The 14659-nt window shown below is 43.6% G+C and overlaps 1 protein-coding gene across 1 annotated transcript in view; it reads left to right on the top strand.

Annotated features, from left to right (window-relative positions):
• Positions 1 to 12424, top strand: part of gpc4 (glypican 4) — a 32311-nt gene extending 19887 nt beyond the window's left edge. The window contains exons 2-9 of the mRNA XM_067598670.1: positions 473 to 631; positions 6524 to 6921; positions 7313 to 7478; positions 8250 to 8380; positions 8477 to 8623; positions 8728 to 8852; positions 8937 to 9109; positions 9195 to 12424. Of these exons, the coding sequence (XP_067454771.1) occupies positions 473 to 631; positions 6524 to 6921; positions 7313 to 7478; positions 8250 to 8380; positions 8477 to 8623; positions 8728 to 8852; positions 8937 to 9109; positions 9195 to 9421 (1526 nt within the window). The 3' untranslated portion in view covers positions 9422 to 12424. The remainder of the gene's footprint in view (positions 1 to 472; positions 632 to 6523; positions 6922 to 7312; positions 7479 to 8249; positions 8381 to 8476; positions 8624 to 8727; positions 8853 to 8936; positions 9110 to 9194) is intronic.
• The last annotated feature ends 2235 nt before the right edge of the window (positions 12425 to 14659 follow it).

Here is a 14659-nt window from a genome sequence, read left to right as displayed (position 1 = left end):
GCAAGGCTCTGTAAAGTGGCGAGCTAAAGACCGCTCTGAGCTGAGTGTTGCAATTAATCCACTTAAGTGCAGTTAAGGGGGTTTTCACACCCAAGGTGCGTTTGATTTTGTGAGGGGTGAAGTTGTTACTTAACAATCTTAAGGTTTTATTTCAAAGAAAAGCAAGGATTAACAGTTGATGAAACAAGGAAAATGTCCATTAAAGTTGGTCAGTTGGTTAATTTAATAGTAACACCACAGATGTTGACAAAGCCTCTCTGTAGGTGCACAAAAGTTTATTGTAGAAATTGAATGACTTTTAGAGGCTTTACGTATGTTGCAGTTTGTGTTGTTTTATGAGAAATCATCCCGCAGAGCAGAGCAGATTTGTATTCTGACAGGCCACTGACTGGATGTATACTGTAGCGGTGTGTGACTCGTGATCACAATCTCACACGGTGTATAATAGTGTATTCTCCTCGTCTTCTTCCAGGAGCCCCCCTGAAAGTGTGTCCGCAGGGTTTCTCCTGCTGCACCGTGGAGATGGAGGAGAAGCTGAGCCAGCAGAGCCACTCGGAGATCAAAGCTCCCGTCTCCAAGCTTAGCACCAACCTACAATCCATCTTCAGACAGAGGCACGACCACTTTGACAGTAAGCAAACACACTTACACAAACAAACACACACATGCACACCAGCCACCTTTCAGTCTACATTCTGCTGCTGGCCACAGTGTTCTCCGTTGCAGCAGCAGCAACAGCAGCAGCAGCAGCAGCAGCACTTGTGCCGCATGATTTTTGACGGACGCTTCCACCTGCCAGTGCACTGCCCCGAACGGAGACAGTCAGTCTGTGTCCGTTGGCCCGTCCACCTGTTTCTCAACGTCTCAGCTCCCTGCCTCATCGTCCCCCTCCCTCCCACCGCCCAGTCCCTCACCACCCGCTTTCCTTCTCTCTAGAGAGACACACGCGCTTCCAGACGGACCACACACATTTTCAGATCCAGTCTTCTCTGTACTTCCTGTTCCTCTATGTGTGTGTGTGTGTGTGTGTGTGTGTGTGTGTGAGAGAGAGAGAGCACATGTGTGTACGCCTGTAAATATTGGGATCAGGTTTCGGTTGCTGAGGGTGGGAGCGCATGGGAACATGCAACAATGCTGAGTCACCGAGGAAGTGGGGCAGCTTTGAGTACCCTCGGCCACCCAACCATGCCACCACCGCAGCCCTTCTGGAAAGAGGCTTGATGAGGAGAGAGGATGAAGATTTTGCCCCAAGAGACTGAAAAAGAACGTTTTGCTTGTAAATGTTCGGAAGTGTTCTTACGTTGGGTGGAGGGTTATCAGTTATGTACGCGTTGTTATGCATTTGTGTGTACACGTGCGTGTCTGCGCATATGCGGGTCATAGACCCTCAGATCTTATGTGTCTGTGAAAGAGAGCGAGGGATCGCCAGTATCGGGGAACGTGTGTATTGCAGCCAGATGTGAACAGGAATGTGACGTGTCGGAATGCAGTGGCTGCTCGAGCTGTCCCGCCCCTCTTTTTCTCCTCTCTTACTGCCCTTTGTCCCCATCTCATGCCTCACTCAGCCCTCTCCCAAAAACCCCTCTCTATGCCCCTCAGACCCTTCTTTCTCTTTCCATCTCTCTCTTCTCTCTGTCTCGCCGTTGATCACGTTTCACGTTTTTTGTGCTCAGTTCTGTCCTTCACTTTCTTCTTTATCACTTTCTTACATGACTCAACCGGTGCTTTCTATGACTCTTGTTTTAGGGCTGCAACTAACAACTATTTTCATGATCGGCTTTTCATTTCTCAGATATGTTTACTCTTATAAAATGTTGGCAAATAGTGAAAAATGTCTCTCACAAGTTCCCAGAGCTCATGGTGATGTTTTCAAAAGGCTTGTTTTGGACTAGCAGTCCAAAACACAAAGATATTCAGTTTGCTACCATAAAATAAAATGGTAAGAAAACCCAAAAAATACACATTTGAGAAGCTGAAACCAGTGGATTTTGGGCATTTTTGCTTAAAACACAGTTAAACGATTATCAAAATGGTGGCTGATTACTTCTCTGGCAATTGACTAATTGAATAATCATTACCTTAAGGTTTAATTTTTTATCGTGGAATCCCAAAATCTAGGTAGATCATGTTTTTAGCCAGTCAAAATGCCTATTTAAACATGAAGTCTGGCTGCAAAGTTTCCTCAGTTGTCTCTTCAGAATTGCATGTAATCTGACACACTTGTAACATCTTGTAACATCATCTTCAGTAAGTGTTGGAGAGCAGGATCTGTTGCTATATGAAAGAGAGCAAGTATTCCTGGTTGCATAAAGTGAACTTTCTCGTAGCTGCATTTCATTTTGGTGTAATAGGGCTACAGTTGTTGAAGTTATTCATTGTGTGCAGATTTTGTGATGGATGTCTTCCTGCATGATTGTTTAAAGTAATAATCGCCAAATGAGGTAACACAATGATGATTGAGCATATGGCCCACTGATGAAAGCTCTTGCATTTGCGGTATTATGAACTGGGTGTTGGTGGCGACATTACCGGGAAAAATCACAAGCGGAGCACAATTAGTGACACGTTTTTCCATCACCCAGCAGTGGTTGGTCTGGCAGAGAGGGGTAGGCAGAGCTAATGCAACAGACTCGCTCTTCAACTCACTTGGGTGTGAAGCAACATAGTGTTTTTTTTTCCAGTCTCTGCTAGTTTTGACATCACACAGGTGACACTGTTTGGATCTCTGGGAAGTGAGGTCCAAAAACACACCTGCAGTTACCGCTTATTGCCATAGGTGCCGCCAAAGAGAACTAAACCGAGATCTTCAAGATTGTTACTTTAAAGGCATCAAAAAAATCCCCTAATGTTTTACATCTAAAGCATTTTGAAGTGAAAGTCCACGTTTACCCTCTTATATCACACCGCCAAACAGCAAGAAATAGAAGGCATCTTTCTACTGAATGTTATTAGTTTTTTAGGGCATTTTTTCTCTCTAACATGATCATTACAACCAACCAATCATGTAAAAACCTTCACAGCTGTAGGATCATGTAGGTGGCCTACAGGGGGCAGCCCCGGTGTATCCCCCCACCTCATCATTGCCGACAGGATGCTGCTGTCTCTGAACTGTTAGATGTAGGATCTCTTTACAAAGGCCTGCTGTGCTTTCTTCCACCTGCACCATTAGAGACGGCTCTCTCACTGGATACGGTGACTGGCTCAGGTTGCTTTCCTATTATTTCCCGTTGTCACATCGAGACACCCAGAAGCAGGCCATTTCCTGTCGGAGAGAAACAGCAGAGGAATTGCTTATCATCGCATTCGCTGTTACAAAACATGAACAGTAACAACGATGACGTCAGCTCAAGCGCTTGTGAGGAGTGGAGGTGCAGATGTGCATAAACACAGCTGCAAACGTACATGAAGACAGATGCAACAACATGCACCCACACACTAACAAACTCAGGAAGTGGTGTATGTGATTAGGCAGGCTCTCATCATGCGCCTGGAGCTGGGAGTCATGGCCAATTAAGACCAGAGCCAGAAATAGTTCTCCCCTCTCTGTGTCTCCTCACTGTGTGTTTGTCCTGGCCTCAGCCTGTCTGTCCTGTTGCACTGACCCCGTCCAACAGAGCAAGCATATGTCTGGGATTTAAGCACTTGGATTAAGGCCCCTCGCCTCCAGACACACATACACACACACACACACACACACACACACACAACAAGAGACATCCATCCACAGCACTGAAGTCCAACAGCAGGAGGGACAGAATCCCATCCCATAAGAAAGGGGAGAAGAGCAGGGACTAATTGGCACAAATAGGACGCAATTACTGCCTGGGCTGAGATTGGGAGGAGCAGAGTTTATAGGGACACGGGTGGGGGGGGGGAGCTCCTCAGAGGAGGAAGTGGGAGGAGATCGGTCAGCTCCTCTGCTCCTGTGATGGATTGGGCCGAAGATCATCGCTCATAATTTAGGGCTCCTCTGTAACATGTGGGAACAGTGTGACAGGGTGAGAGGAGGGAGGGAGAGAGAGAGAGGGGGAGGAAGGAAAAGACAGATACTTACAGAGGCAGGAGTCGTTCTTCTTCTCCTATACATTTCTCCTACAGCTTACACTCTATCCTGTGTAACCTTTCACCCACATTCTTGCAGACCACTGGCTGAGCGACAGGCGCATTTTTTTAATGGAAAAATCCGGAGGGAGTGCTCAGCTCCTCGGCCTGTTGGCAGACGGCTGCGTGTCATAAACTGTTTTTAATGACAATGCAAGATGCCTGTGTAATGCTGCTCATACTTCAGGCCCTCAGCTCGGGCCAAAGAGCCTCCACACTGCTTCCCCCCCACCCACCCCCCCGCTGCCACTGCTCGCACACACCCACACACACACACACACACACACACACACATATCTCTTTAACCAGTGAATTTGGCCAACTCATTACAGGGCTTATCTGTTTAGCATATAGGCATTACCGCTCTGCTAAACTGTAGAAAGGAAATGGAGAAGTTTTGGGTTGTTCTCCTGCTTCTCGCCTCTTCCTCCTCCTACTCCTCCTCCTCTTCACCTCCTCCGTCTCCTTTCACTGACTTTAAACTTGTGGCTACTATGACATTCCAGGGGTGGGGGTGGACCTTTTGTTTTAATCTCTGTCAATGGAGCGTGGAACTTGGTGCCCTCTCCCCTGGCTTTGTGCATGTGTGTGTATGTGTGTGTGTGCTGGAGGTTGGGGTGTGGTGGTGGTGTGGGGGGGGGATGGCAATGATGGCGGGGAGGTAAATGGAGGGGCTGCAATGTTTCCGGTATCCTTGGTGACACAGTGGGGATTTGGAGTTAAAAAAGCCCTCAACTTAACCCGCCCCAAGCCGCCCTCACCCCTCCCCTTCCTCATTTTTTCTTTTTAGTGTGTCAGTCTGAAGTGGAAGTGACAGCGCTACTTGGGGACTGTGTGTCTGTGTGTGTGTGTGTGTGTGTGTGTCCGCTGGTGGCAGGGAGCGTTTAGTGACTCCCTCTGTGAGAGCATGGGAACTTTACATTTCAAAGCCGAGCAGAGGGCACCCAGAAAAACTGCAGCGGCACAGAAGTTCTGTGCGCATGGGGTAGCGAGGGGGAGACGGAGAGTGGATAAAAAAAAAAAAGAGAGAGAGAGAGATGATTGAAAAGGTGGTGAGTGTATGCTTGCGTGCACGCGAGACTGAAGGTGAAGCATTTTTCAGAGACGCTGTGGAATTCTCATTTTGTTCAGATTAAGAAAGTTGGGGGGTGTTCGTGGGAGAGGGGGGCCTGGATTATTGGGGGTGGGGGAAAGCAGTGAAGGGGGGTGGGGGGGGGGGGGGGGGGGGGGGGGGGGGGGGGGGGGTGATGGACATTCCTCAGGATGAAGTAGGTCATTGTTCCCTGTCTCTACTGAAGAGAGCTCTCTGAAGGAACTGATGAAGTGAAAGCAGAGGAGGGGAGGGAGATGCAGGGCTGGATGGGGGGTACAGGTCCATATACGGGAGGGGAGGGGGGTCGCATTATTCAGTAATCCTATTGAAAATGCCTCTGAAGGACAGTCCAAGAGAAGCCGGGGAGAAAAGGAAAGCGAATGGAATGTGACAACAGAAAAATGCCATTGATGGTGGTCAGTTTGAAGCGGCTTGATGTGGAGAGACGTCTCGGCTGAATGGCAAGTCCACAGAGACGAGGAGCAGCGCCGCTCTCATACTTGGCTGCTCGCTCAGCCTGACACAGATGCTCCGGCTCCACCTTTCACCCCCTCCTGCTTCACTACTCTCATCTAATTTCTAACTGTCCCGCATCCCAGCTCACATTCCTTTGCCTTTCAGCCAAGATTTTCTGCTTAAACTGTTTCAGTTGAGATACTCAAAATGTCAGGACAGGGGCACAGGTGAATAACCATCAGTCTGATTTCAAACGGTGGCAGCAGTTCAGGCATAGTGGGATCAAGTTAAAGTGTTTTATTGTCATATGCACAGTTAAAACAAGTCATAAATAAAGAAGAAGAAGAAAATAAATAATGTCAGGAGAGATAAATGAAAATGAATAAAATATCTGAAGAACTCTGTGTGTGTGTGTGTGTGTGTGTGTGTGTGTGTGTGGAGGAGGAGGACTCCAAATTTCAAGATCTTCAGATATGCTTTTCTTTCTGCAGTATTTCACAGTTATTTACATACACTGTGGTCATGTTGGAATGTGTATATTATAATAACCTGATGGAGACCCAACAATATGTTTGTGTGTTGTTTTGTAAAAGGATACCCATGAAGTGTGAATCTGCTGTACCCAAACAAGTGAAATAAAAAAAACAAAGGACTGATGAAATCAGGCCTGAGTATTTGTAAATGTTCTAAGCAATATGTTAACCATCATACAAATTGAATTTCCTTCCTAACATATCTAAAATAAATCCTTCCCTGTAGACGAGCACTCAAATGTTAACAACGTAAGATTGTTTGTTCTGGCTCTCTGGCAATCTCAGCATTTAGTCATCACACTAAACCTCACCAACCCCTCCCCTCTTCTTCTCTCCGCAGAGTTTTTCCGTGAGCTTTTGAAAAATGCAGAGGTCTCGCTGCACAACATGTTCGTGCGAACATACGGGATGATGTACGTGCAGAACGCAGAGCTGTTCAAGAACTTCTTCGAGGACCTGACGAGGTACTACGTGTCCGGCAGCGCCGCCGTCAACCTGGACTCCATGCTGTCAGAGTTCTGGGCCGACCTCCTGGAGAGGATGTTCCGGCTGGTCAACGTGCAGTACGAATTCAGCGACGCCTACATGGAGTGCGTCAGCCGGCACACGGAGCAGCTGCAGCCCTTCGGCGATGTGCCTCGAAAGCTCCGCATTCAGCTGACACGGGCGTTTGTCGCCGCACGGACCTTCGTGCGTGGCCTGGCGCTCATGCCAGAGGTGGTGAATAAAGTTTCTACGGTAAGTAAGATAGCTTTAAAGCTTTTCTTTGTTTCAAAAGCAGTCAGAGATGATACATCTTTAAATCTACTTCTGGGTACTGAAGTGGTTTCCAAAAGCACAATCCATCCATCCCTCCCTCCTGTGACTTCATATCTTTCTGGGAAAATCTGGCTGCGTTTCCATTACTGTGTGTCTGATAACATAAACCACTCTTGCTGTTCTGGTATGACATGTTTTTCCACTGCACTGAGTGATTAATTGATGATTAGATTATACTGCTTTGTGGTGTTGGCTTATAAAATTAATGGTCATGCTTTTTCAGAGTTTAAGTATGTCTGAGTGAGTGTTTCTCCGCTGTGAACTGTGGTGCAATGATAACAGTCTGCTAACTGCCCTCCGCCTCCTGCAGGTCAGCGCGTCTCCCAGCTGTGTGCGAGCGGCCATGAAGATGTTGTACTGTCCCTACTGCTCAGGCCAAGTGGCCCTGAAGCCCTGCCAGAATTACTGTCTGAATGTGATGCGTGGGTGTCTGGCCAACCAGGCCGACTTAGACACCGAATGGAACAACTTCCTCGGTAAGTGACCGTCATGTGAACAAGAACACCTTCTGCAGCCATTATGAAATTAACCTATAACCATAAAGGCTTAAAGTGTTTGATTTGGCAGCAGGGTATGTTTATATAACTCCCTGCTTTTGTGCTCTTTAAAAGTTTCCGCTCCTACACTCGTATCAACCTTATCTAATCCATCTTTATCTAAACATGCACCCCTCTTTACCTTTGTGGGCATGAAACCAGTGCGACATGTATAACAAAGAAACACAGTGTTTATTGTAAAAAAAAAAAAAAAAAAAAATCATGTACAAACACGTCCCTCATTCTTTAGTAATCTGTATAAGTAAAGCAGAGTGGGAGGGATTGTACAAATTGTACGTGTTGTGGCCCACAGGATGAATGCAGCTCCTGTGTTTAGTAAACACAGCAGCAGATCCGTTTCTTTACGTTTAGGATGGTGTATATGTCCTCTGCTCTCCTCTGTATGTATTATATTTATTCTACGTGACAGACTTATGTGACAAAAACATGTTCCCTGGTTTCTATACCACCATTACATGAGTCTGTCTCTGCCTGCTGACACTGCTCCTGTCTGGTTTCTGCTGCCTCCTCACTGTGCAGCAGCTTCACTCTGCCATAATCTGACGGCTCCTTTCACTCTTTAATAATCTCCCGCTGGCGGGCATGTGCTTCCCCCTAGTGGCAGATGTTTGCAACAGCACCCTCAGTCAGAAGATTTCCCAATGAATCCCTTTCTACAGTGTTTTTAAATGATTATGTTCTGTTTTTCAGATGCCATGCTTAGTCTAGCCGAGAGGCTGGAAGGTCCCTTTAATTTTGAGTCTGTTACGGATCCCATCGATGTGAAGATTTCAGAGGCCATCATGAACATGCAAGAGAACAGCATGCAAGTTTCACAGAAAGTCAGTATCTTTTTCTCTTCTTTTTGACACACTGAAGAAATAAAAAAGATTCAGTTTCACTTACTCTGCTTTCTACTTTATGTTCACCTGTGTCAGGTTTTCCAGGGATGTGGGCAGCCTAAACCAAGCATGAACTTCCGCTCCAGACGCTCTGTCAAAGAAACAGGCTTTACTGGCCGCTTCCGCCCCTACAGCCCTGATGCCAGACCCACCACCGCCGCAGGGACCAGCTTAGATAGACTGGTACGGACTAAGAAAACACACAGCACAACCAGACTCATGTGTTTCTTTTCTTGAAGTAGTTGTGTCTGACTGTTTTTATGTGTGTGTGTGTGTTTCCTACTCAGACAATTGATGTGAAGAAGAAGCTGAAACAAGCAAAGAAGTTCTGGTCCACACTGCCAGAGACGGTGTGTGCAGATGAGAGGACTGCACCTGGGGACGACTGCTGGAATGGAACAGCAAAGAGCAGGTAAGGGTACCGTGCATGTAAAAATCTCATTTTCATTTATCACAAGACAATCCAACATCCTGAACATCTGCTTGTTCTACACAGGTACGAGTCAGTCGTCATTGGCAATGGACTGGCCAATCAGGTGTCCAACCCTGACGTGGACGTGGATATAACAAAGCCAGACACTGTGATTCGCAGTCAGATCGCAGTTTTGAAGGAAATGACAAGTTGGCTGAAAGCCGCGCACAGCGGCAACGACATCTCTATTGATAACGGTGAGGATGGTAGCCGTAGGACTTTCTTTACGACAAGATATCCTACTTGTACAAATCTGACCCCTCTTGTCTTTCTCGTGTCCAGATGAGGACGGCAGCGGAGGAGAGGAGAGCGGCAGCGGTTGCGACTCTGCGTCCTGCGACACAGACCGGGACATCTACTTCTCCACTCCACCGAACCCTGGCAAACCCATGGTCAATCCGGTGCAGAGTGGAGGTTCATCATCCGGAGCCAGGGCTGCCTCACAGGGAAGCATGGCGCTGGCGCTCTGCTCGCTGGCCCTGGCCCTGCTCGCTCACCACTTGAGATAAAACTGGCTGGGCAGGGAGAGGAAGAGAACGACCAGGAATGACGGAGCGAAGGGGAAAACTGTCAGAGAGACTTTAAAAAGACTGCCTTCAGGACCTTGGACTGTCCGCCATTGGGGGGAAGACTCTTCTTAATATTACAATAACTTCACTTTTAATTATTTGTTTGTATGTTTTTAAGGACATCAGTGTACAGCAATATGATTTTGCCACCTTTTTCCCCCTTTTTCCCCCCAGGTAAACCTTTACTCCTTATGGCTCTTTTGGAGCTACAGTATGGTTCTGGCTGCAGCATTACAAACATTATATAATTGTCTTATTTTGGCAATTTAATCTCATAATTCAATTTTGTGCCTTCTTCAATGATTGCCATACTAATATTGAGTGCCTGTGATGGGACATATCTTCATATTTCTGAGGATGTTCTTTCTTTTCATCAGTCTATTCTCGTTATTCTGAGATCAACAAATAATATAGCAAGTAAATCAGTGATTGTTATTAATGTTAATTCATAGCAATTATGAATGTGCAAAGTGTAAATGTTTTTTATACATTTGCATACATCAGCCAGTCAGAAATGATGAAGCTAGCTACAGTAGTATAGACTTGTTGATCTCAGCGAATGAACAGTGTGAGCTTTTGTCTGTTTGCTTTGGAGAGATGTTGAAAGTCCTCTCAGGGCTGCAGAACGCAGCTCATCTCTCAGAAGTACAGTGAGAAGTTACAGCACAGGTATTTGTGTTTGAGCTGGAGATGGAATCATTCTTTAGAAGAGCTTTTGGGGCTCTCTGCGAGCCCAAACATGCATAGTGTATGTCTGCTATGAGCATTATCACAACCTAACTTTTAATTGTTTCATTAATTTGTAATTTAATTGTTTCAGCTAAACAGTTCAATAGTATGGTCATACCTCATGCATGCTCTCATTGTCAATGCAATCTAGTGATGAGTTGAAAGTGTCTGATAGAGTTGAGATGCGTGGCTGGCATCCTGGTGAAAGGTAATCACGCCTTGGAAGGAGAGGGACTCCCCTGGCGTTACCCCTGAAGAAGGCAAAGCTGACAAGTCCCGAATGCCCTGTTTTTGTTTTTGTTTTTGTTTTTTTTTTTGTTTGTTTGTTTTTGTACTGTAAGCTCAGTTCAGCACAGAGGATCTGACTCTGTACAGTCTTACATTTGAAAAGTAAAGGTGGCGACATGTACGTTCAGAGCGTTTCACATTAAACTAGAGAAGAGGAACAAAAGACAGTGCTTTGATCAAATGAAATCAAGAAAAGATTATTTTAATACAGGGTTTTATGTTGAAGAGGTGTTGTTATTTTTAGCTATTTTTGGTATGAAGATATATATTAGGTACTACAGTGGATTTTACTGCTAGTTTTAGGTGGTGGAAGAGGACAACGTGCACAGATAATAGGGGCACTTTTGGTCAGTGTGCACAGTTTTGGGGGGCTCTTTTTTTTTTTTTTTTTTTTTTGCCCACATCCCCTGTCCCACAATACACACTTGTACCTCTTAAATGGCCTGTGTCAGTATAAATGGACTCATCCTGAACCATTTGATCTACCTATCCTCATCCTCACATTCACATCATTTCAACTTGAATGTTGAAGTGTTGTTACAAGAGCTACCAAAATGAATGCAATGTATGGTGCCTGATCTGATCTTTTTTTTTTTTTTTTTTTTTTTAAACCTCGGTACATTATTAGCAACTTCTTAAGGTAAAAAAGAATGTAGGTGTTAATGGTTTATATCTGTTATCTGCTCAGATTCCTCGTTGGGTTTTGAGCATGTTGTTACCAGCTGACAAGCACAACATAAGATTTTCTGTTAATTTGATAATCAGGTCTGTGAGTTGCATTACCTGGCCATTTCATCTCTAAAAATATGCTGCCTCATGTAGCCTTTGTACAGTAACTTATGTATGTGTCTTATTGTCATTGCAAACATTCTCCTAGAACTGACATAGATGATCCAAAAATACAGTATTCAGAACGTTTTGATATGCGTAATGTAGGTGAAAAATATTATTAATGTCACAGAGTATTTGATTTAATTGGTATCAGATTTGGGGGCTTTAAATATGCATTTTGTTAAATTTAAAAAATGGATTTGCATGTTAGACCTTTGCTTGCAAATCTGAAACAACCAGCCGCAGTCAGGACAGATGATAAATACTGGACACAACTTTTTAGCCTCTTGTTTGGCTTTGAAATTGACAAGTTGATTGTAAGCTTACATTAAATTTTCTTCAAAAAAAAAAAAAGTGATGTTCCTAATGATCAGTTCAGTTGTAAAGACTTGGAACGAATCAATGAGGACATCTTTATTAAGTATCTGACTTTGAAGGAACATCTATGCAACCCACCTAAAATACTGAAGCCTTAATTTAAAGTAAAGCTGAGCTTCAGCAGCTCGATTTGGCGTTACTTCTGCATGTGACCGGTTCAATTCTCCTGCTTTTTGTGTACCACCAACATTTCTACAAGGGCTTGTGCATGTGTTCTTGTCATGTGGAAAAGTTGTGTTGAGTGTGAAGAAACGCAACTTTTTGAGAGTCAGAGGAAATGTTTTGGGGCGATGATGGTAAATGTCTGTGCTTGCGGGCCAGGGCAGCAACATTTTCCGGTTGGCGGGAGTTGTCCGGCTGCTGGATGTTGCTGTGGATCAAATGATCCACAGAGCAACTTCAGTCTAGTGACTTTGAAGTTGAGTTGGACAGGTGTTGAAACCTTTCCATCTGCCTTTGGCCCACAAGAACAGAAAGAACTCACTTTCTGAGGAGAGAGTGAGTGACTGACTGAAAAGAATAAAAAAATGTGTAAATAAAGAGCAGCCGTTTTAGATGTCTCTAAAAGAGGCCATAACAGTACACCAGATTTTTACTTGTCAGAGTATCTCCTAAATGTTATGGAAAAACAAGATGAGATAGATGTTAAATTGTAAGAGAAAATGTATATTAAACAACATTTCTTAGTCTTGTTGAAATAAAGACTGCCAATATTTAGATGGTTGTGAATGTCTTCTTTTTATCAACTCTCTTAATACACTGGTTACACTTTATTTGTCCAATGTTGGTACTCAGCTTTTGTATTTTGTTACTTAAAAGTCGACAGAGTTTCAGGATACAGTGGAAAGTATTCAACAGATATTGGATTGACATCACTTGAGGTAAATATCACCGTGTTGTTTAAATAAAGTTGGTGAAAGATGGTTTTATATTTTAGGTTTGTCAAATAACAAATGACACTTTGATTTGGGAAACACCACACCCTAAAACGTTGTAGTGTATTTGAAACATTGTAAGTTCACAGACAATGAATTGCATACCAGGTACAGAATAGACAGATTTCTTGTTTTCAGTTACTGGAAACCAGTATAATTACTTCTAAGAGCTAAATTTGTATGACAGACATCCATCTACTCTAGCTAGTGAATGTGACATACAGAGTTCCAATGAAAAACCCATTAGACAATTACAAATCATTGTTCAGTGGCATATACTTCAAATTTAAAGTACACAATTTAGGACAAGAAAGGGTCACAACATTATCTAGGTGATCACATTTTAGGGAAGCCACAAAGCAGTGCAAGAAGAAATGTTTCAGTACTTGAGGGCATTTTAAGCCCCTTTACTGTTAAGTAGTCAGCAAACAACTTATTTCACCACACTCTCCCCCTCAAAGAAAAAAAAAAACTTCTCACCAGCTGAAATGTGTCTTTGCTGACCTCCGGTGGTTTAACATTTTACTTGCTGCAGTGATTTAGAAGAGTACTGTAGGGTGTGTCAGTACACTGTGACATCACTGATGGGTGTGGTTACAGGTGCAATAGAGCGAACTTCTGACCACACTCATCAGTGAGGCTGACCATAGTTACCAATGTCTCTCTCTTTGCCATATTGTCTTTCAATTCAATTCAAGACATTCATTAGTTTTGTGTGTCATTAAAAAATAAGTTACAGTTAGAAAATAACATTAATCCTAAATTAAGATAATCAGATTTATCCTGATTGGCACTAACAGAACTCCAGTGTTTTAGTCTGTTACCAATCATTTCAGTTAGCAGAATATATCCAATAAGCTCTCCAGGCACTGGCTGCCTCTACCTTACAGTAACTAAAGTAGTAACACATGAACAATTTTCTTACTTTTTTGCATGATATGAGAAGTGTCTGAGATGGGGGAGAGACTAAATGCAGTTCAGTGCAGTTCAGCTTAAGGATTTTCAGAAGAACATCTGTAGTCAGTGATGATCCAGCAGATTCCAGCACATACATACAGACATTTAGATGTTAATGTAACTGAGCCTGCAACAACAGCTGGTTACAGGATGTTTTGAACCTGTGACTCTTACTCTTGTTAAAGCATACAATCAGCTCTATTTGTGACTGCATAACAAGGGCCTTACATACCTTTGATGACACAGATGTATGTCCTCAATACTGTTTCTATCTGGGGATTTTAAAGATGAAAGGAGTTTATATTCCACAATGGTGGCTTTTTAAAAAGCTGATTCTGATATTTATTACTCTCATTATCTCTAAATTTGAGATAGATCAACAAACAAAAATAAATTTACACTAACTTTAAGGACTTTGTATTTTTCCACCATCTTACTGACAATGTAGAGAGGACTTTGAAACAACATTTAGACAATCACATAGAGAGATGCAAATTACAGAAAAACACACAATTAAACAAATAAAGAATGTGAGAGAAAATGTAATTATAATAATTTAATTAAATCATATCAGAAAATCAACTTTTTTGGTGTCTAGTCAAAAATGTCCTGATCAGGTGGTGTTTTGTTGGGGGACTTAAGTCCAACTGGACTTTCTAAAATCCTGTCTACAGCCCTGCTCACAACACCAACTCACATTTTCACTTTGGTCATTGCTCTCTGGCAAGACCCAATAAGCACCTGCTTGTAACACTTGGTTGAGACGTTTATGATGATCGTCATGATTCATGCGATCAAAAAATAAAGGAGGATCAAATGTCATATCACACTATAGGCTTTAATGGCTGACTGGGCATGAAAATGGAAACCGCACAGAGCCTTTATTCAGTTCAAATGACAGGTTCACAGTTTGTCAAGTCTTTCTTAAAACAACAGTCAGGTGCCCAAAAAAACATTTAAACAGTTTCTTCTTGCCATAATCATTCCTCCTGTTCATACTGACCATTAGAAGATCCCTTCGTAATGCACTTACAATGTAAGTGATGGTGGACAAAATCCA

Source organism: Thunnus thynnus, chromosome 9 (assembly GCF_963924715.1).
Source record: "Thunnus thynnus chromosome 9, fThuThy2.1, whole genome shotgun sequence".
NCBI lineage: Eukaryota > Metazoa > Chordata > Actinopteri > Scombriformes > Scombridae > Thunnus > Thunnus thynnus.
Note: the sequence above shows the minus strand (reverse complement) of the source record. Positions and strands in the feature narration are given on the sequence as shown.